The sequence below is a fragment of the Aulostomus chinensis genome, chromosome 7 (genome assembly GCF_037954235.1).
Source record: "Aulostomus chinensis isolate RoL2024-O1b breed Wild chromosome 7, RoL_Achi_v1.0, whole genome shotgun sequence".
Taxonomy (NCBI): Eukaryota; Metazoa; Chordata; class Actinopteri; order Syngnathiformes; family Aulostomidae; genus Aulostomus; species Aulostomus chinensis.
Genome location: NC_141326.1, coordinates 5,406,309 through 5,426,844, shown reverse-complemented (window position 1 = coordinate 5,426,844; position 20,536 = coordinate 5,406,309). Strand labels below are relative to the sequence as shown.

At 40.4% G+C, this 20,536-nt stretch overlaps 1 protein-coding gene across 1 annotated transcript; it reads left to right on the top strand.

Annotated features, from left to right (window-relative positions):
• The first annotated feature begins 585 nt into the window (after positions 1 to 585).
• anpeplb (alanyl (membrane) aminopeptidase-like b) lies at positions 586 to 20,407 on the top strand. The gene is made up of 20 exons (XM_086208245.1): positions 586 to 1,375; positions 4,645 to 4,787; positions 4,960 to 5,093; positions 5,326 to 5,446; positions 5,786 to 5,940; positions 6,749 to 6,862; positions 7,726 to 7,869; positions 7,982 to 8,047; positions 10,508 to 10,573; positions 10,671 to 10,816; positions 11,137 to 11,216; positions 11,479 to 11,612; positions 11,984 to 12,039; positions 12,208 to 12,355; positions 12,443 to 12,531; positions 13,457 to 13,564; positions 14,491 to 14,658; positions 14,824 to 14,964; positions 17,306 to 17,369; positions 19,334 to 20,407. Exons 1-20 carry the CDS (start codon positions 774 to 776, stop codon positions 19,478 to 19,480), a joined length of 2,826 nt encoding a protein of 941 aa, XP_086064371.1. The 5' UTR covers positions 586 to 773; the 3' UTR covers positions 19,481 to 20,407.
• The last annotated feature ends 129 nt before the right edge of the window (positions 20,408 to 20,536 follow it).

Genomic DNA, 20,536 nt, shown 5'->3' with positions numbered 1-20,536 from the left:
GGGGGGGTAAGTACCGCCTCCTTCCCAAATCCCAAATAGGAGGTCTCTAGGAACATTAGCAGTTACATTAGAAACAAGAGGGAGGCCCAGCCATTGCTTTTTCTTTGGTATGAATCCAATCATACAGCTGCTTTTTTTTTATTTTTTTTTTTTTATGTGAGCACCAGGGAATTTGTTCTGATTTTCTATCAGTTGGTTTTTTTATTTGAATACATTTCAACTCTTTCACTGAATGAATGAAAACTCACAGAATCTCCAAAGAGTTGAGGAAACAGCATCTGAATATCCGTGCTGAGGTTGAACTTTGGGAGAAATGTTGCTACACTTCAGGACACTTTGATGCTGACTGACTTTCTTCTCTCAGTACATGAAGTGATGGATGGTGATGATGTGTGTGTGTGTGTGTGTGTGTGTGTGTGTGTGTGTGTGTGTGTGTGTGTGTTGAGCTGGAGGGAGCTGCGTGAGGATAAATTGGTCCTTGAAGTTTATTGTAACTCTTGCGTGTAACAGAACAATCTGACAAATTGTTTTCAACGAGGCCAACAACAATTGTCCTCTAAACACAGTGTCACTTACTCTTTGCTCCCCCTGCTGTGTGTAAAGTTAATGCTTAATCCAAGCACAGACCTGTAATGGCCAGGACCAAGCCCTGATAATGGGAGGGTGGTTACTTTGACGTGTAGAAGTCACGCTTTGTAGACCAGAGCCTCAAGGCACACAGACTCATCGGAATCTGCCAGATAAGCAACTGGAGCTTGGGGATAGCAGCAACCATGTCGCAGTCCCACACATCCAAGGCCTTCGCTGGAGCTTTTGCTGTCTTGACTGTGACCATCATTGGTGGTATTGTCACTATGACCATTATGTACAATACTCAGATCTCTACAATGAATCCAACACCTCGTCCAGCATACCCATCCACCACTATGGGACCAGCACCTGTCATGCGGCTGCCAAAGAGTCTGGTACCTGAGAGCTACAAGATCTTCCTGCACCCTCACCTCTACAGCCAAATCATCGAGGTGGTGAACGTCACAACTCCCAACCAGACCATGCTTTTCACGGGAAACTCGACTGTAAACTTTCACTGTGTGCAGAAGACGGCCACCATTTACCTCCACAGCAGCGAGCTGGAGCTTTCCAAACCAACAGTGAGGAACAGAGACAGCGATGAGGTGATACGGGTTTCCCACATGGACTACCCCTCAAAGAAAAGACACTTCCTTGAGATCCACTTGAAGGAGGCCTTAGTGGCAGGAGCCAACTACAGCTTGTTTCTGGCTTTTAAGGGAGAAATATCCACAGCTCTTCAAGGGCTGTATGTAAGCACCTACCATGAAAGTTTCCCAGATTATGAAGGCACAAATTCAGAGAGGTAAGTGGGACCAACAGAGAAGTCTACAGCCTCATATAGTGTCATTCAAAACATTCGGATCCAGTTTAAACCAAAAGGGAATTATGATACAAAGTTTATGAACATAAAAAAATTGATTGTTGGCTTAATATACAGAAAATGAGATGAATTTATCCACATTCTGTGTGGCTGAGTCACCATTTGTTAAACAGAATGTGAAAGAACACGCGGGTCAGTCCTCTCAGTTGATGCCTTAAAACAATCCTCCTTTCAGGGTCATTCATTTATGTGAATACAAAACTATTCTAAGAGTAATTTAAGGGACATGTAAGTGCTCCTATTTATATATATATATATATATATATATATATATATATATATATATATATATATATATATATATATATATATATATATATATATATATATATCTGTATTCACGACAGTAGTTCGTCAAGGTGGAAATGGAATGGATGTGAGTCGTGCAGAATTTGGTCAAAATTATGATTGGCCATCAGAAGATTCTCTTCTACCCAGTGATGGGTTATGATGGCTCAAGTCTCTTCTTCAATTCAGCTTTTTGTCACCCGCCTCATCAAACTGTATGAAATCAAATGCTTTATTAGCAGCTACTAAATGTGCTAAATATCAAAAATAGAAGAGGAAATAGAATATAAAACTTAAAAAAATAGATATAATTATGCAAAATAGAAATATATATATAATAAATACAAAATTTACATTACAGAGGACAATAAAACACAGAAAGGTGAAATGAGCCGTTCAGTATGTGAAATGTAAACATGCGATGTAGACATTTAAATAAGGATATAAAACATGTTTCAAAAGTTTTCACATAGGGTTGTGCAATGTGACACAAGAGGTGCTTTTGTGTTGACAGTGCGTAAATTGTGTTCATTTGAAGAGGTTAAAATATCAAATAAACATGTAAAGCACCACTGGTGACCTGTCCAGGTTGAACCCCGCCTCTCGCCCGTACACGCTGGGATAGGCTCCACCCCCCCGCGACCCTTAACAGGAATAAGTGGAAGAAAATGGATGCATGGATATAAAGCACCTTACATTTCATTGTTCCAAGACACAGTGTTACAAGTCATTTCTCTTTTATCTGCAAGATATTACAATATGATTTCTAAAGATGTTCGAACCTACTTAATGATTTAAGTGTCTTAATCTCTTCATTGCAACTGCTCTAAACTCATCTAAACTCCTTTTACAGAAATACAGTGATTTTTTTTGCACGAGTCTTCGCTGATTTATTTTCCCTCATTTGAAACGATCTTTGGAGTTTGGATAGCTGATGGGTTTTTTTCATCCGTTCTCTCATGCTGATAATTTTTTAAGAATTATTTTTGGATGCAGGTGATTGAAAAATTTTTGATTTATTGATTTTATATGATTGTGGAAATTGACATTCTGGACTATTTTTAAGCTTATTTCTTCACAGATGAAACGTGTGAGAAATTTGCTTAAAAATAATGAGATTGAGCACCAGGACTAGTCAAAGGTTTGATAAAAGATTTCTGCAAATAGTGTTTTGACAGCAAAGTCAAAAAATGGTCATTCTTGTTTGTGCATAGCCTTTGCATTGATATGTCCTCTGATGTGTACTTCAGGGACAATGTTTTAGGCCCTGTTTTTGCTCTGCTGGGAGCTCAAGAACTGTTTTGAAACTTCACATGTTTTTAATATGGTCTGAGCTGAACTTTTAGCATTTTTGGTTGCTGTTGCTAAGTTCTAGTTAAAGGGCCATCTGCCTAAACTGGTTTGGGCTTGCAGGAGAGGGAGAACGTAGAGAGGATGAGAAAAAGCGCAGCAGGAAAGACCACTGCACAACTCACGTTATACTCTCATCCCAAAATCTCAACTGAACCTTTAGACATCTCAGCCTGATAAAGGCACAAAATATACAAATCAAAACTGGTACCAACAGTGCAAACATCCATCCATTGTCTTCGGCTTATCCCTGTTAAGGGTCGCGGGGGGCTGGAGCCTATCCCAGTGTCAACGGGCGAGAGGTGGGGTTCACCCTGGACAGGTCGCCAGTCCATCACATAGAGACAGACAACCATTCACACCTACAGTCAATTTAGAGTATCAATCAGCCTGGTCCCCTCTTGATGTCTTTGGACTGTGGGAGGAAGCTGGAGTACCAGAGAGAACCCACACAGGAACAGGGAGAACATGGAGACTCACACAGAAAGATCCCATGGCCGAGCCAGGACTTGAACCTGGAACCTTCTTGCTGTGAGGCAACAGTGCTGACCACTGCACCACCGTGCAGCCCAGCTCAAATGTTCTTTATGCAAAAAAATGATTTTTTTTTTAAAAGGGCATCTTTACTCAAGCAAGAAAGAAAAAGTCAGTTTGTTCTCAAAGTATAAAAGTAGCAATTTGAAGGACATTTGCTGCTGAAACCAAACTAATTTGGAATAAGAAAACATATGCTGAGAATAATGAGCATTAATTTTGGTTTAACGTACAAATCATGTTTTCATTGTCAGCAACAGAATTTGAAAAATTATGATCAACACAAGAAGACTCTTCACGTCCTCTCTGTTACTGTTCAAGCATTTCTTGTTAATGTCAGAGTTGAGGGAGGGCACAAACGATCCATCCAGTTTCTATACCACTTATCAGTTAAGGGTTCGGGGGGGGGGGGGGGCTGGAGCCTATCACAGCTGACTTTGGCGAGAGGCAGGATTCACCCAGGATAGATCACCAGTCTGTCACAGGGCCAACACATATAGACAGACAACCAGTCACACCAGCGGCCGACCTGCTGACGAAACTAACTTGCATGTTTTTAGGCCCAGAGAGAACCCACGCAGGCACAGGGAGAACAAGCAAACTCCACACACCACTGCACTACCAGGACTCGAACCTGGAACCTTCTTGCCGTGAGGCGATTGTACTCACCACCACACCACTGTGGCGCCCGGCACAAACAATGCGTTATAAAAATCAAATGTACTAAACATATGAAAATTAAAGAAATTAGTCTGAGTTTCAAATTAATTTGGTAATGCAGATATTCTTATAAAATTTAGAATGTAAAAGGATAAGTTGATACTTGAGTAAAGACCAGATATGTGACAATTACTTACTGCAAGTGCAGTAACAGAGTGTTTTTACTTTTTTTCCTCCCTCTGGCCTCAGGTATGTGTTATAGTCACAAAATAACCAGGTTTCCACCTTATAATATTTGAAGGACAACACAAGAACTCGATCTAAATCCCTTGTCTTGCTGTCCATGTCTGTCTGCACAGATTTCTTGCCGCCACCAACATGGAGCCAACAGATGCCAGGCGTGTGTTTCCTTGTTTTGATGAGCCAGAAATGAAGGCCGTGTTTGATGTCACCATCATCCACAGGAAAAACATGGTGGCTCTTGGGAATGCAGAAGTGTCCGGTAAATAAATGAGCTTCTATGATAATGGCAAGCAAATGTGCTTTTGTCTTTGGGCAACACCTTTATTTTTATTGTGTTTCTGGTCACCCAGCAATAAAAAGATAACAACCTGCTATAGCAGAATAAAAGATTACTTTCCTCATACTGACCTGCTTTGTCTCCACCTTTTCAGGCTCTGACTTAATAGACGATGACTGGGAGTTCACTAATTTTCATCCAACACCCAGGATGTCCACATACTTGTTTGCCTTCACAGTGTCTGAATTCACGTCACGTCGATCTGAACATGAGCGTGTGAAGATTCTTGTATGTATGCTCCTGTAACTTTGAGATACATTTTTACTACCTGGGTAGATATTCTATACTTTTCTGCTCTGGGAATAGGAACGTTTGCTGGTGCTGGCTATATTTCTACCAAAATTTTATCAAATTATCCAACAGATCATTTCATGGAAAAATGTAATACTTGTCAATGATATTTGCAAGGCTTTGCAATACGTCACTATATGACTTTTCACCTCTGTGTTTTCTCACACAGATATTTGCTCGTCCAGCGGCCACGACGGCAGGATACACTCAATATGCAGCCTCCATCACTGGATCCATTCTTCAGTTCTACGAAAAATATTTTGAAATTAATTACCCTCAGAGAAAGCTAGGTAAAAAGGAATTGTCATATGATAAATGGAAGTAAAAGATTCTGTTCCTTTTCTGCCATGATACTTCTATTCAAAAACAGTGAATGGTTGGCAGCACCTCTACAAGGAGTATTTTCTCGTTGATGGAAGCGTGACTGATGAGCTTTAGCTTGATTCATGTATCAGTTCTCTAATGTCACATAGCATTTCAGCCCATCCAGTAACATGCTAGCCATGATAGTCATGATGACAATGATACTCTCCATCCATAACAGCAGTGCGCTTCTATTCATATCTACTAGGTACTTGAGAGCATTACGTTAATACAACGTAAGTAAATGTGTGTTGGATCATTTCCAGATCAAATTGCACTGCCAGACCTTTTTCCTGATGCAGTGGAAAACTGGGGGCTGATCACATACCAGGAAGGAGTCCTGCTGTATGAGGAGGGAGTATCATCGGAGTTGCACAAGGAAGTCATTGCAAGTGTAATTGCGCATGAAGTGGCTCACCAGGTGAGTGTGTTTAAAATAGGACGATTAACACACACACACACACACACACACACACACACACACACACACACACACCTTTTTGGGCACATGACACAACCCCTGGCTTGTGTCATGTCTGTCACTGACGAGCAATCGGCTGGTATTTAAGTGAAGATGGTGGCGAAGATGGCAATTTTTTCCCGATGTTTTTAATTCTGAAATTAACAGCAGAAGTGAGAGAAATCACAGCAATAAGGACTGTTAGCTTCTCAGCATAGCACAGAGACGTCACAGACATATTAGACCAGTGTGATAGACTGGTCATAGACCAGTGGGTCCCCAAAAGCAGTACAACGGGTGACTGACACATAAGGTTTCAAACAGGTAATGGACAGTTTTTGAGAAACAAGTTACTGACTTGTTAACAGATGGTGTCATTACCTCAGTGGAACAGGTCAACAGCGACAACAGCTACCCACTACTCAGATGTGCTGTCGGATGGATTTCAAACCAGACCCCTAAATAAATTCTGTTCCAAGCTACAACGTTAATGCTAATGTTTTGAATGTTGTTCAGCAATTTTGAGAATAAATTATTTTAATTTCAGCTTGAAATGTTTTTAATTTCGCTGATAAGCAATGAAAAACTTTTAAGTCATAATTCATTCAAGTGTGAAAATAAGTTTTCTCCATGAGGGGACACAGTCAGCCTGATCCATATCATTAGGAATCAATTGCGGGGCATCAGTCGCGTTCACCTGAGGAGAATACCTGTGACAATGATGGAATGCTCCCTCTGTGTTAATTATCCCTTCCCTTTATATTCACAGTGGTTTGGAAATCTGGTGACGATGAAATGGTGGAATGAACTTTGGCTGAATGAGGGCTTCGCGACCTACATGTCATACTTAGCAGTGGACAAAGTTGAGCCAACATTTAAAGTAGTAAGTTAAGATTTACAATTTCCACATAATCACACTTTCACAGAGTCAAATGTTCTCCTTTCTTGCAAGGGTAGCATTTAGGATAAAATCCTGTTGATATGCCCTTCTTAAATACACTGTTAACCTCCTTCAGAACATTCCATCTTGTCAGGATAGTCAAGAAAAGACACTATCATGAAACAGACAGCTGTCGTGGTTATTCTGTCAGGTATATAGTTAGTGTAATCAAATGCTAAGCTTAAATTCTGTGAGATGGTAAAAAAAACTTCTCTCTGATTCGCTCACAGTGGTGACACATAATGTTGAAGAAATGTTAAATTCCACATCCTCATTGGCTGATGATCCAAACAGCACATATAAAAGCCGCAGTTCTCACATAATGCAGTGTAGTCATTGCTGCAAGGGTTTTGCACACGAATCCAGGCTCCAGCAGTTGAAATACCCGGATGGAAAAAGATAATGTGGTTTCTGGGTGAGGGCAGGATAAAAGTAAAGACTGATCGAATCACCTCCTTAAATTTAGAACAGGAATTTAAAAGCTGTGAGTTGGTTTTGTTTTTATTCTGAGACAAGTCAAGGCCATCAATGGCTGCATGAATATTAAAATCATCCGTCAGTTTAATTTTGTACAAGCGATTAAACTCATTCAGATAAAACACCAGAAAACAGGTCAAGATCAAAAATGATGAGTTTACAAACCCTACTCCGTATCAGCCAATATAGGATGGCTGTAAGTTACCCTTATTCGCCTTCATTTGAATTACTTACAGGAAAAATCAGTCATATAGATTGTATACACAAACACGTGGTAAACAAATAATTGTCTGTTTGTAAATCTGTGGCCTTTTTCCTCACTTCCTCAGAAGGAGATAGCAGTCATGAGGGACCTCCATAGAGCGTTTGAGGATGATGCTTTGACTACGTCCCATCCTCTTAGTGTCCCGCTGGAAGATGTCCAGACAATAAATCAGATCAAAGAGCTGTTTGATCCTCTGACCTATAATAAGGTGAAGCACTTCATGACCACACATTTATTGAATTGTTTACTCTGGGGATTTGCTCTTGTAGAAATGCAACATCAGTAATAACATAACTTTGTATTTGGTTTTCACACTGTAGGGTGCTATGGTGTTGAGAATGCTGGTGGACAGCGTGGGGGAAAGGGTTTTCGAAAAAGGCATCAAAGTAAGTCATAAATAATGTTCATATATATATATATATATATATATGCTCTGAAATTATGCAGTGATTTATGTCTGACGTGAGCATTATCTTTTTCTCCAACTCTCTGCTTTGTTGATTATTGGGTACACATAAGAATGAAGCCTGAGGGTGGATTCATACCCGGCCTGTTTGGAGGTTTGAATCTAGGACCATTAACATGCTTGTATTGCACATTGATGCAGGACAAAACAGACAAACCAGATTTGCCAAGAGAGAGGGTCACAACTTTCTTACTTTCAGTTTGTGTTAAGTAAGAAGGCAACAAACTCAACCGATCACAAAAAACTCACTGAACAAAACACAGATCATTGCAATTCCTCATGTTATACAAAGGCCTCAAATTATTCTGTGAATTGAAAGTAATGCATTTAACATAAGCAGAGAAGCCACTCAACACAAATGGCCACAGTGTTTGAAGCAAGAAGCACGACAAAACAAACATGCCACTCCTCGGAATCTCTGAGGAGCTGGACAATGAAGTATGAAAGGAAAGTCTGGGTTTCTCTGCTTAAGCTCATGACCATAGGTGAGGGTAGGAATGTAAATCGACCAGTAAACTGAGAACTTTGCCTTTTGGTTCAGCTCCCTTTTCACCACGACGGACCGAGGCAGAATTCACATCACTGTAGACACTGCACCAATACGCCCGTCAATCTCACCATCCATCTTTCCTTCACTCATGAACAAGACCCCAATGTACTTAAACTCCTCCACTTGGAAACAAGTCACCCTTACTGACTTATAATGCGGACCAAGCTCTGGCACCGGTCATATAGGGAGTGAACCACCCAAATCAGGCAGTCCAATACCCCTTACTCCACCTTGACAACCTCAGCCTCCAAGATAGGAGAGCCCACCATAGAGTCCCCAGGCACAGCCTTCTCATTGGAAGACGTGTCAGGGGGATTGAGGAGGTCTTCAAAGTATTCCTTCCACTGGTCCACAACATCTTAAGTCGAGGTCAGCAGCACACCACCCACACCATCCATGGTGTTGACAGTGCACTGCTTACCCCTCCTGAAACAATGGATGGTGGTCCAGAATCTCTTCAAAGCCATTCTGAAGTCGTTCCCCATGGCCTCACCGAACTCCTCCCAAGTCTGTGTTTTTGCCTGAGCGATGACTAGAGCTGCACACCGCTTGGCCTGTCGGAACCTGTCAGCTGCCTCAGGAGTCCCATGGGAACAAAAAGGCCAGATAGGACTCCTTCTTCAGCTTGAGGGAATCCCTCACAGCTGGTGTCTACCAACAGGTTCTGGGATAACCGCCACATCCGGCACCAACCAACTTATGGCCTGAGCTCCAATCAGCTGCCTTGACAATGGAGGCAGGGAACATGGCTCAGGTTCCCAGCAAAACCTTACAATGGGGTTGGGCCTGCCAGGTCAGGCCAGCATCCTCCCCACCATCGGAGCCAACTCACTACCAGGGGGTGATCAGTTGACAGCGCCAACCATGTCTTCACTTGAGTGTCCAAAACATATGACCGCAAGTCCTACAACATGACCACGAAGTTGATCATCGAACTGCAGCCCAGGGTGTCCTGGTGCCAAGTGCACATGTGGAAACCCTTATGCTTGAGTATAGTGTTTGTTTTGTACAATCAGTGATGAGCACAGAAGTCCAGTTACAAAGCCCCACTTGGGTTCAGATCAGGGGGCCTTTTCTCCCAATCACACCTCTCCAGGTCTCACTGTCATCGCTAATGTGAGCGTTGACAGTGCCCCAGCAGAACAAGGGAATCCCCAGAGGGGGCACTTTCCAGTACTCCCTCTGGGGAATCCAAAAAGGGGGGTAACCTGAACTGCTATTTGGTACATACCGTAAGTGCAAACAACAGTCAGGACCTGTCCCCCCACCCGAAGGCAGAGGGAGCCTACCCTTTCATCCACCTGGTTAAGCTCCAGGCACTGAGCCGATGGGCAAAATGTAGTGCCACCCCTGCCCATCACCTCTCACTGCTGGCAACGCCAGAGTGGAAGAGAGTCCAACCCCTCTTGTGAGGACTGGTTCCTTGCCCTGCATTGAACTCAAATGACAGGATGTTTCTAGAGGTCAAAGATTGATTAACACTGCCAAAACTGCCTTTGTTGTTTTTATACTTCCACGGCACTGACTCTTTAAAGAATGTAAAGTTGTGTGAGGGAATTCTCTTGGGATGAGGACCCCTGAGCTGGTGGCCTTTTTGTGTAGCTGGTAAGCCGACGCCAGCTTTACCTCATTTTGGAGGGAACATGTCGTAATGTTTCATAAATTGATGTAAACACAACAAAAATCATCCATATCTAATCTGTTGACTATAACACTACCACATCGCTGTTTAGGCTAACATTCCAACATCTGCTTTGTGTTTGCTGCAACTAGATCGGTAAAAATGTTTTTACTCACATTTTTCCTACTTCCTGGTTTTGTATGTTTTAGATGTACCTCAGGGCCTTTGAATATGAAAACACTGACCAGAATGACCTCTGGATGTATATACAAAAGGTAAAACATTTTGTCTGATTTTGTTCCACCTTTTTTTTTTTTTTTTTAAACAAACAAGTATGTCAAGGAGTTTCATTGACAAGTCCCATGATTGCAGGCTGAAAATGAGGACGGTGGTCACACTGATGTTGCCAAAATAATGGACACATGGACCAATCAAATTGGATATCCTGTCCTTACTGTCAACACTACAAACGGAGAGATTTACCAGAGGCACTTCCTGTTCAACTCTTTAGAATCTAGGTATGCACTAACCACAGCTACTTAAAATTTACTTAATCTCTATGCATAAACTGGATAATTGCCTCTGTATGTCCAGTTTTCAATAATGCTGCATTCCAACTTTATAAGGTTTTTCTCCACTGGACATGCATGAAATCATTGAGACTGACTATATCAGATAATAGCTTGGACCTTGTGGAGTGTTTTGAAACAGTGTTTTGTAACAATATATGATGCAATATTTAAACCCAACACGACCTGGTTCTAAATCCTTTCCAGACTCCTCCTTGTTCAGCCTGAATCCTGATTACACACAGTCTTATCTTTTTCTGTCTTTTTAGTCTTTGGTGGTATGTCCCAATCCGAGTCATGTCAAATACATCTGGATCTTCTCTTGTCTGGTTGGAAACCAGCAACACAGGTAACAGAATATGACAACTTAGTTTTTTACCCAAACAACCACAAACCACCCTCTGTTTAGCCAGGCTAATGGAGGTCTACATAGAACATTATCTGAAATGAAATGTCTGACACTGCCCGTCATGAACATTACTCCCATTTCATTTTTTGACGTACTGTAATTCAGTTGACATGGTGACTCCATTTTCTTTCCGCTGTGTCACTGATTTGTGATTCACAGTCAAGTCTCATTTACCCCATACTAATATTTTCTGCTTAAACAGTTAGGAAAGAAGAATTCATTTCTAAGAGGGGTGAGTGGATCCTGGCAAATGTCAACTCTACTGGATACTACAGAGTCAATTACAACCCAGAGAACTGGAGACATCTCCTGACTCAGCTGGAGACAAACCCACATGTGAGTACCAAACAGCTAACGAACCTGTTCGAACCTGGAGCAAGTTCAGCATGGATAACTGTGTATTTCACTCCAGAGGAACTTGCTATAATCCTTCACAAATAGGAATAATATGAACCCATAATAACAACAGGTTTCTGTAGGAGAGCTGGAAAAAATATGTGCGAATGCACCAGTAAACAAATTATTATCACTGTAAATTATGAAGACATAAGTAGGAGTGACTAATAAGCACCACTCATTTGATGCATTCGTGGCGTAGATTATGCTGTATGAATAATTACGAGCGTCGTTCAGCCTTTTCTACTTTCATGTCAGTGGCTTCTGCTGTTGGTATGTATTTGTTTCCTCATCCTGCTCTTGTTTCCCAGCGGATCCCACTGATGAACAGAGGACAGCTTGTCGATGATGCTTTTAACTTGGCAAGGTAATGGTTTAACCTGGAACCCTACACCAGAATGCTCTGTAAATGAACTTGTCTTTCTACAATCACAATATGCCAAATGTCTTGAACCCATTGATAAAACACGATTGAAAAAAGGTCCTGCTGCTGGCTTATTTCGCACACTTTTCTTCCCTCATCTTTTTTCCCCAGAGCCAAACTTGTTGACGTGACTCTGGCTCTAAATTCAACTCGGTTCCTGCGTAAAGAGAGAGAGTACGTACCGTGGGAGTCAGCAATCAGGAACCTTGAGTACTTTGTCCTCATGTTTGATCGTTCTGAGGTGTATGGACCTATGCAGGCAGGTGTCATTTAAGTATCCTTATAAGTCAAGATTCTGATGTTTTATTGCTGCATCTTGTCTTCAAGCTGTATGTTAATTCTGCAGGTGTATCTCCAGGATCAGGTCAAAGAATTGTATAACTTCTTCAGGAACGATACGGATCACTCAAACGTCCCACTTGACCACTCCTTACAGTAAGGGATAAGTTTTTATTGATGCCCCAGGGCAACCTCTGATGAGAGCGAATCCTCCCTTGATCATCAACAGACTTATCTGCGTTTGCAGTACACAGTTTTAAAAAAACTTACAGCTCAGTCCCAGAGACAAATGCAAAGCTCACGGGTGTATTCACACACATCACTCACACATCAGCTACAAACACATGTTTAGTGTGGCTTTAACTGTAAAGAACTCAGCACATTAGTTCATGGGAGACATTCAATGATTGCCACCTAGATGAACTCCTGGAGCATTTAGAAAAGGCCTATTCATCTAAAATATCTTCATTTCAAAATGGAATAAGAAAGTAGCAGCAAATCGCTCAAAGATCCAAACTAATTGACACTTTATAATTTAAATAATATAGAATCATACAAAGTAGTGTTGTTTATTAGTTTTCAGTACCTGCAGTTTCCCCTCAACTTTAAACAAAATGTTTTGTTTTTCAAACTACATCTGATCTAATGCCCAGTGGTAAACCTACTTTCCAATTCTGGTCCAGCAAATAGACTGAATATAGAATATTTCCTTCTGGAGTAGATTAAGGCTTATTCCAATTTATTTTGGTCAGGTTGTGCATTTTATTTATTTATTTTTTTTTTTGTCGTTGCTGTGACGATGCACTTTTCGAGGCCGAGCTGCTGAAGGAGCTCTGTGGGGAGGGAAGTATTTGCTTGGCGGTTGAGTTTAAATACCAAGCATGTTTCTCCAGAAGTTCACCTTCACAGGACCTTGAAAGAAATCTGTAATTAACTTGGCAGATGTTACAATTTGACAAAATGATCTTCGTTCAAGGTCTACTTGCTAATCTAATCAAGAGCTTTCCACCACAATTTATTTTCTTTAATCGTCATGCTTACTGTAACTTGTTATTTAAAGCAAATGCTCTTTCATCCAAAGGCACAGCCAGATCACAGCCATAGATGTGGCCTGTTCCAATGGACTCCCAGAATGTATCAAGATGGCTACACAGATGTTTGCAAAGTGGATGGACAACAGCACCAACATGTATGGACACAGAGGAATAATCTGGATTTCCCTCCTGTATTGTTTGTATATTTTAGTGAACGAACTTGTCAAATGTGTGATGGTACCTACTTTACCTGAAATCTGAATGATTCTTGTGATCTATACTAATGTTCTTAACTGTCACAACTTTAATCAAATAATAAAAAATTACATAATGTATAAAATTGCGTATGTATGTACACACATACATACGCAATTTTTGTAACTTGTCACTCAGAACAAGATGGCTGCTGCTTTAATTGGCTTTTCTTCTAGCATAGAGCTTTATATATATATATATATATATATATATATATATATATATATATATATATATATATATATATATATATATATAAATCCTAAAAAAACAAGACCCCTCTGAAGGGGGTCACCACAGTTTCTCTTCCCAGTCCCTGTTGTGGTTTGCTAATTTGTGCATTGTGAATACAAAGGACTCCAGGTTCACTTTGCCATTTTCTAATGTACTAAACCCCTCTCGGCTTCCTGTTGACCGCTTCCATGCAGCAGGAAGCTCTATGCTAGATGAAAAGCCAATTAAAGCAGCGGCCATCTTGTTCTGAGTTAAAATTACCCATTATCCAAATCAGTCAAGGCCTGAGCTCCAGACAGTGCGAACACAAAGAGGACTAAGGCCCATTAGAGCTGACATGAGAGAACTGGGTCCTCTTTCAATACAACTGACAATCCAGTCTTGTATGACAGAAGTGAGGTAGGTCCCCTTATGGGAGATGATATGTGAATGACAACACCAGGTGTGAATCAGAATAGCTGAACACTGTGGCCAGATGTAGAGAAATGACTCTGTGTGTGTGTGTGTGTGAATGTGTGTGTGTGTGTGTGTGTGTGTGTGTGTGTGTGTGTGTGTGTGTGTGTGTGTGTGTGAATGTGTGTGTGTGTCTTAGCATCCCTTCCAACCTGCGGTCAGTAATCTACTGCCAAGCTCTGGCTGCTGGTGGGAAGAAAGAGTGGGAGTTTGCGTGGAACATGTTTCAGAGATCCAGGGAAACGTCTGCGAAAAACCAACTCCGTCAAGCTCTCTCCTGCACCAAGAAGATCTGGCTGCTCAGCAGGTGACACCATAAACACACCCAGAACTGACTTTCAAGTGCTGATTAGTCATTTATACTGTGCATCATAATAACATTTTTCCTGATGGATACACCCCAGATAAGGTGAATCCCAACCTGCATGTTTTTGAAAATGAAGAGCTAACTTGTATCCTCTTTATCTTGCAGATACCTGGAGTACACCTTGAACCCTGAGAAGATACGTCTGATGGATGTTCCTTCCACTATTAACTACATAGCCAAGAATGTGGCGGGGCAGGCGATGGCCTGGGACTTTATCAGATCACACTGGGACTACGTTAGTCAGGGGTAGGTTGTTATTTGCTTCTCGTTTCATTTAGTGTTTGTTTTTTTGTTTTTTGGAGAGCGCCTTTGGGATTCTGTCACTGTTTGATCAAGACAAAACAAGTCAAGTCAACAAGATGCTCATATTTTGATAGGCAGCATTTTGTGCATGCAAATTGAGGAACCATAGTCATTTTAATTGATTTTTTAATAAGATTTCTTTTAAATATCTATTTGTTAACTCAGAATATATCGTCTGCTTCCCATACAGTATGGAACCCATCAGCTATGAATAACAACAACCAGCCTGTTCCAACATGTGCATTTCAAGAGAACTATACCAAAAAGGCTTATGAATTACTAAATCATGCATAGCACAAATACACTGGTGGACTTTACTACATTTGGAGAGAGGGTCCTCTGTGGCTGTCAGGGGAGTGCAATGTGTGATGAATCTGCAAACATAACTTTGTGTTCATTCAGTGCAAATACGTTTTGAATCACTTTCAGTTCAGCAAATGCGTTCTTCCTCCTTTGCACTCTCAGATTGTTCACTTGCATGGAAGAAACTGTTGTTGCTCTACAGCTCTTCTGATCCACACTTTGTGTTATGTGGACACTTTGAGAACAAACAAAATTCACACATTTGCCATATAATTACATTTTGAAAATCATGTGCAATTACAACATGACACATCCAGCAGGCTCACGCAAAATTAACATTTCTTTTGGCTTACAACATTGGCCACTTTATTGCTGCTGTACTTAATATTTAAAGCTTAAAGCTTAACTTAAACAAGGGGACTAAGAGAGTTATTGTATTTCATCATATTATTATATTATTTATTTATTTTCTATTTCTGTTTTCCCTATAAGTCATTTTCTAAGTGTATTGAAAAGCACTATATAAGTATCAATTTAATATTATTATTATTATTATTATTATTATTATTATTATTATTACTGGTTCAGTTTTGTTCTCTTTGCTTCTTGACATATTAACAGAAAAAATTCCCACTAAGAAACCCATGAAATCTTATCTAATTCATGCCTCTGTGACAGTAACGCTCATTGGCCAGAGTCGTTATGTGTTCAGGTTGTCTGCACATCCGTCCCATTCTCAAATAACGAATGTGACACAAACATCCACAGCAGCTGAGGATGAATTTAATCACTTTTGGTGGTCAAAGGTGAAAATCAGCTCTCATGGTCACATCAGGGATGCATCAATTGATTTTTTTTTTTTTTTTCAGATTTGCCACAAACATCCACTGGGACTTGATTAACTGAGATTATTAAAAAATTTGGGAGTAAAATATCAAAGGACAGGGTCGCTGCATACAATAGTAATGTACTATTTCTAGTTTCTAAACTTCTTTTTTGGATTTATTTATTTGTTGATGATTATTGATAGATTGTTCACTATGTGGGTGAGGAACAGAAATCAGTTGCTGATCGTTGGTTTGTTGTTCCAAAATTCTTGGATTTGTCCAAAGAAACTAAGAAATTGTGATGATATGAATCAGGGTACAAGCTCAGATTCAAGGATTCTTTCTCTGGGCAAAATACCAGAGCCAGGCAAGCATGGAAGAACTCGATATTTTGAGAATATTAAAAATAACAAACTAAAACATGAATCCAGAACAAAAACAGGCAACTAACCTGACTCAACAAAGTAACTGTCCAGACACATATTTTGTAGAGAAAACAAGCGAACGACCTCAGCAGTTGGTTCAGCCCATCTAGGTTTGACAAAACATTAGACAAAACTACAAAAGGCATACTGTGGAGCAACAAAGAAAAATACAGAAACTAAAAGAGTCCAAAGTCTGAAACGAAGTCAATGATTGTTAAAACGGAAGTGTCAAAACTGAACATCATGACAATCCAGATGGAACAGGAACATACAATTCAACAGATGTCTCATGATCAGCTTCAAGGCTTCAGACATATGAACACCTCATTTTTTCCCCCGTTGTTTAAAAATGCCTCTTGACACCGAAGTGACGTGCAGTCGAGTCCCTTAAATAAACAAGTGCTGCCATAAAGGATGGAGACAACGTGGTTTCTCTAATCTTGCATGGTGTCATGAAGTACAAAGTTCATCTAATTTAATCAGAGCTTATCGTTCCTTCTCCTTCATAAAACTCCCACTGTTTACTGTTACCAGGAAGATGAATCCATTTGAGTCAGATTCGGGTGCATTTTTTACTCAGTGAGCATATACAGTACGACCCAAGTGTAACCTAAGTTCATGAATATTACAAATATTTTACTATCCCTTGAAAAAAAAGAAGTCTCAATCTCCAAGACATTCAGAGAACATCCATACTGTTTCTAATGTGTTGTCTTTTTCTGGGGTCAGGGATGGAGCCATGCTGATCAAGGGAGTGACCAGAAGGTTCTCCACACCATTTGAACTGGAGGAGGTAATTTATCAGTGCGGCACAGTCATATTATCAGTAGCAGTGATATAATGGAAAAATTCCCGTCACTCTAGTCATGCACCACTGTGGTTTATATCAGGAATCATAGTGTCACATACACCCTGAAACTTTAGCTGGAGTCCTACGACATTGTGAGTTGTATCAGTGTCTAAACAACCTCCCCTCTCAGCCACATCAAACAAGTATTCAGCAACTTTTTGGGGAAATACACTTATTTTCCATCCCCTCCAGAGCCAGGCAAGAAGATAAATTACCTTCCTCTGTGCTGCATTAGAGACGCACACAGACCAGCTGGCTTCTACGGTGTAGCACATTGAAAGTCATCAAATGTGCTTTTGGCTTTTGACTGAATTGATAGGGTTGTGTAACATTTTCTGATAATAATCAAAACGGTAGTCTCATAATGAGATACATAGCTTGAACTACTTTCCTGAGGTGCTGTAATTTGACACAGAACCTCAAAACTTGGGCCAACAAATCCATACATGTATGAACAGAGGAAGCAGTCTACTGGAGAGGATGAGGAGGATTCGTAGAGGAAGCAGTCTACTAGAGAGGATGAGGAGGATTCGTTCTGGATAAACCAAGACCCTGATCCTGATCAGTTTCAACCAAAGTACACAGAGTCGGCCCTGACTGACAAGGAACAAGTTCCATGCCCTGTCTCTGAACCTTATTTTGAAGAGTTCTCTGCGTTCTCACCCACAATTTAGTTCCAAGCCCCCAAATCAGATTCGCACGAAGCACAAAACTGAAAATTAATTTTCAATTTTTCTGGCCAATTGTGATTGTGACTCACTGTCTTACACTGTTGTGACACACAGGACATGTATGCAGAAGTCCGATGACCACTCAGTAGTGTTAACTCACCTGGATGTGAGCCAGTTGAAGGCATGAATCTAGTCCGAGCTTGTGTTCCTTTTATCTCATTTTTATACCTTTTACCACATGTTTTATTACCGTCACAGCTCTGCACAGGTGTGTGAATTCAGTCCCGTAATAGTTCAGCTCAAACTGTTGTGAACATGGGCTGGTTCGATAAAAAGACCCAAGGTCAAAAAAAAAAAAAAAAAAAAAAGGCAGGCTTCGATGCTGAATCAGGATGAGATAAAGCTATGCTACGTAGCCCATGTGCTACCATTGATCATGCTAAAACAACTAGCAGTCAGCTGGTCTCTTGAGATTTCTTCTCTGGCTCTTGGGAGAATGACCAATAAGTTAGTTTGTTCCTTTAAGGGGGCAGCATGGTGGTGCAGTGGTTAGAACTGGATCCTCACAGCAAGAAGGTTCTGGGCTCAGGCACGAGGTCCAAGTGGTAGAAAATGGATGGATGGATGGATGTTCCTTTAAGAACACAGCTAGAAATTATCTATATTTTGCTCATTCTCATCAAATCCCGTGAAAAGACCTCAACCAAAAAATTAAATGATTCTTCTAAAAAGGTTCTGAGTGAGATAAATCATAGTGCTCTGTGTTTAGAGTTCTATGGCTGTCTTTTCCACGTTGAAATAGATATAAATAAGCCTTTGAATCAGTCTCGCATCGTTTTCATCAACTGTTGCTGGAGATTATTTCACCTGAAGCACGTTATTCATACAATTATTTCAACCTGACAATTTTTATTCAAAGTAAACAGTTTTTAAAATCGAATTATTTATCAATGACTTGATGATTTGATGTGAGTTCTCATGTATTACCTGAAGCCCCCCGGTGGATTATGAAGGTAGTGTATGTTGGTCATTTACCAGAGATAGATAGATAGATGTCACCTTAACTGCTCCTCCATTCTGTGTCCAGTGACATTTTGGGACTTTTTGGTTCTGGTCATTTTATTGATTTTCTTATTGAGCTATGAAAAACAAAAAGTAAAATCCAGGTGCATTTTAAACTGCTAAATCTGCTAAGCCGCAATTCCCTTACCTCATCTTTTCTTTGTGTTGGTGCAGTTGGAGCTCTTTGCAAGTAACTATCAACTGGGTTCTACTGTCTGGGCAGTGGAACAGGCCATAGACCAAACCCGAGTCAACATCCAGTGGGTCAGCGAGAACAAGAAAGCTGTATTAGAGTGGTTTGAAAGAGAATCTGCCTCATAGATTGCAATCCCCCACCCCATCTTTGTGTAACTGCTTCTACATCAGCAACATTTCTTCAGTCCACCTGAAAACACTCTGATGAGAGGCTCTAACTGAACTGTTTACATGGACACTAAATGAAGTGATCCGATGAAATGTGGGTTTACATGCCTCTAAGCTTGGAATCAGAATGCGACTTTCTGACGTGGGCAAAGCCTGCTGTAACCACAGTGAACCGTTCCTCTCAACCCGAATGAAAATTCCCTTTGTTCCAGTCAGTCTCTTGCAATCAAGGTGTTTAAATATTTATTCTGTTTGGTCTATTTTTCTGATTACTGTTAAAACACTGGGGTCCATGCAAACACAGCAAATGGCAGCAGTTTTCTATTTCACAGATGAAAACTCATTTTACAACAAAAACTACAAGAATCAACAGCAGATCAAGACTGAATTTTACCAAGAAAAAGGGCCAGAAAAAAAAACACAACATCACTGATGCACTTTTTTTTTTCCCACCAAGCTTTTCTACCCAACTGAACCCTGACTTTGCAAGCTTGGTATGTACTTGTTATGACTGTGAGAGAACACAGCAATCAAATCCAGAAAAATTAAGATGCAGCAGTGTTTATGTATGTGTTTATTATGCACTATTTATACAATACATTCATATATTCATAGTTCATTAAACCCATCATTCATTAAGCACTAATTAGTTAGATTCAATAAACCACTGTGGCACAGAATACAACAGAGTCCCAACTTCATTTTTAAGATTTGTGTTGATATGTCCTGCATACAGTGTATACTACCATGTGTCATTATCCCCCCAAAATTCCTGTGTTTTGCTGAAATTGATATTTATGATAATAAAAATAATTATGTCCACTCAAGTCTTGTTAATTTATGGATGGTTATGTGGCAGAGTGTAACATGATTGGCTGAATCCTTGCTCCCCTAAATTAACTCGAAGCATTCACAGGTTGCTTAGAATGCCGTGCAGTTTGTGGTGTTTGTGCTTCTTTTTTTTGTTGTTGTTACCTTCGGTGTGTCTCTCACTGCAGGACCCCCTCCGAACTC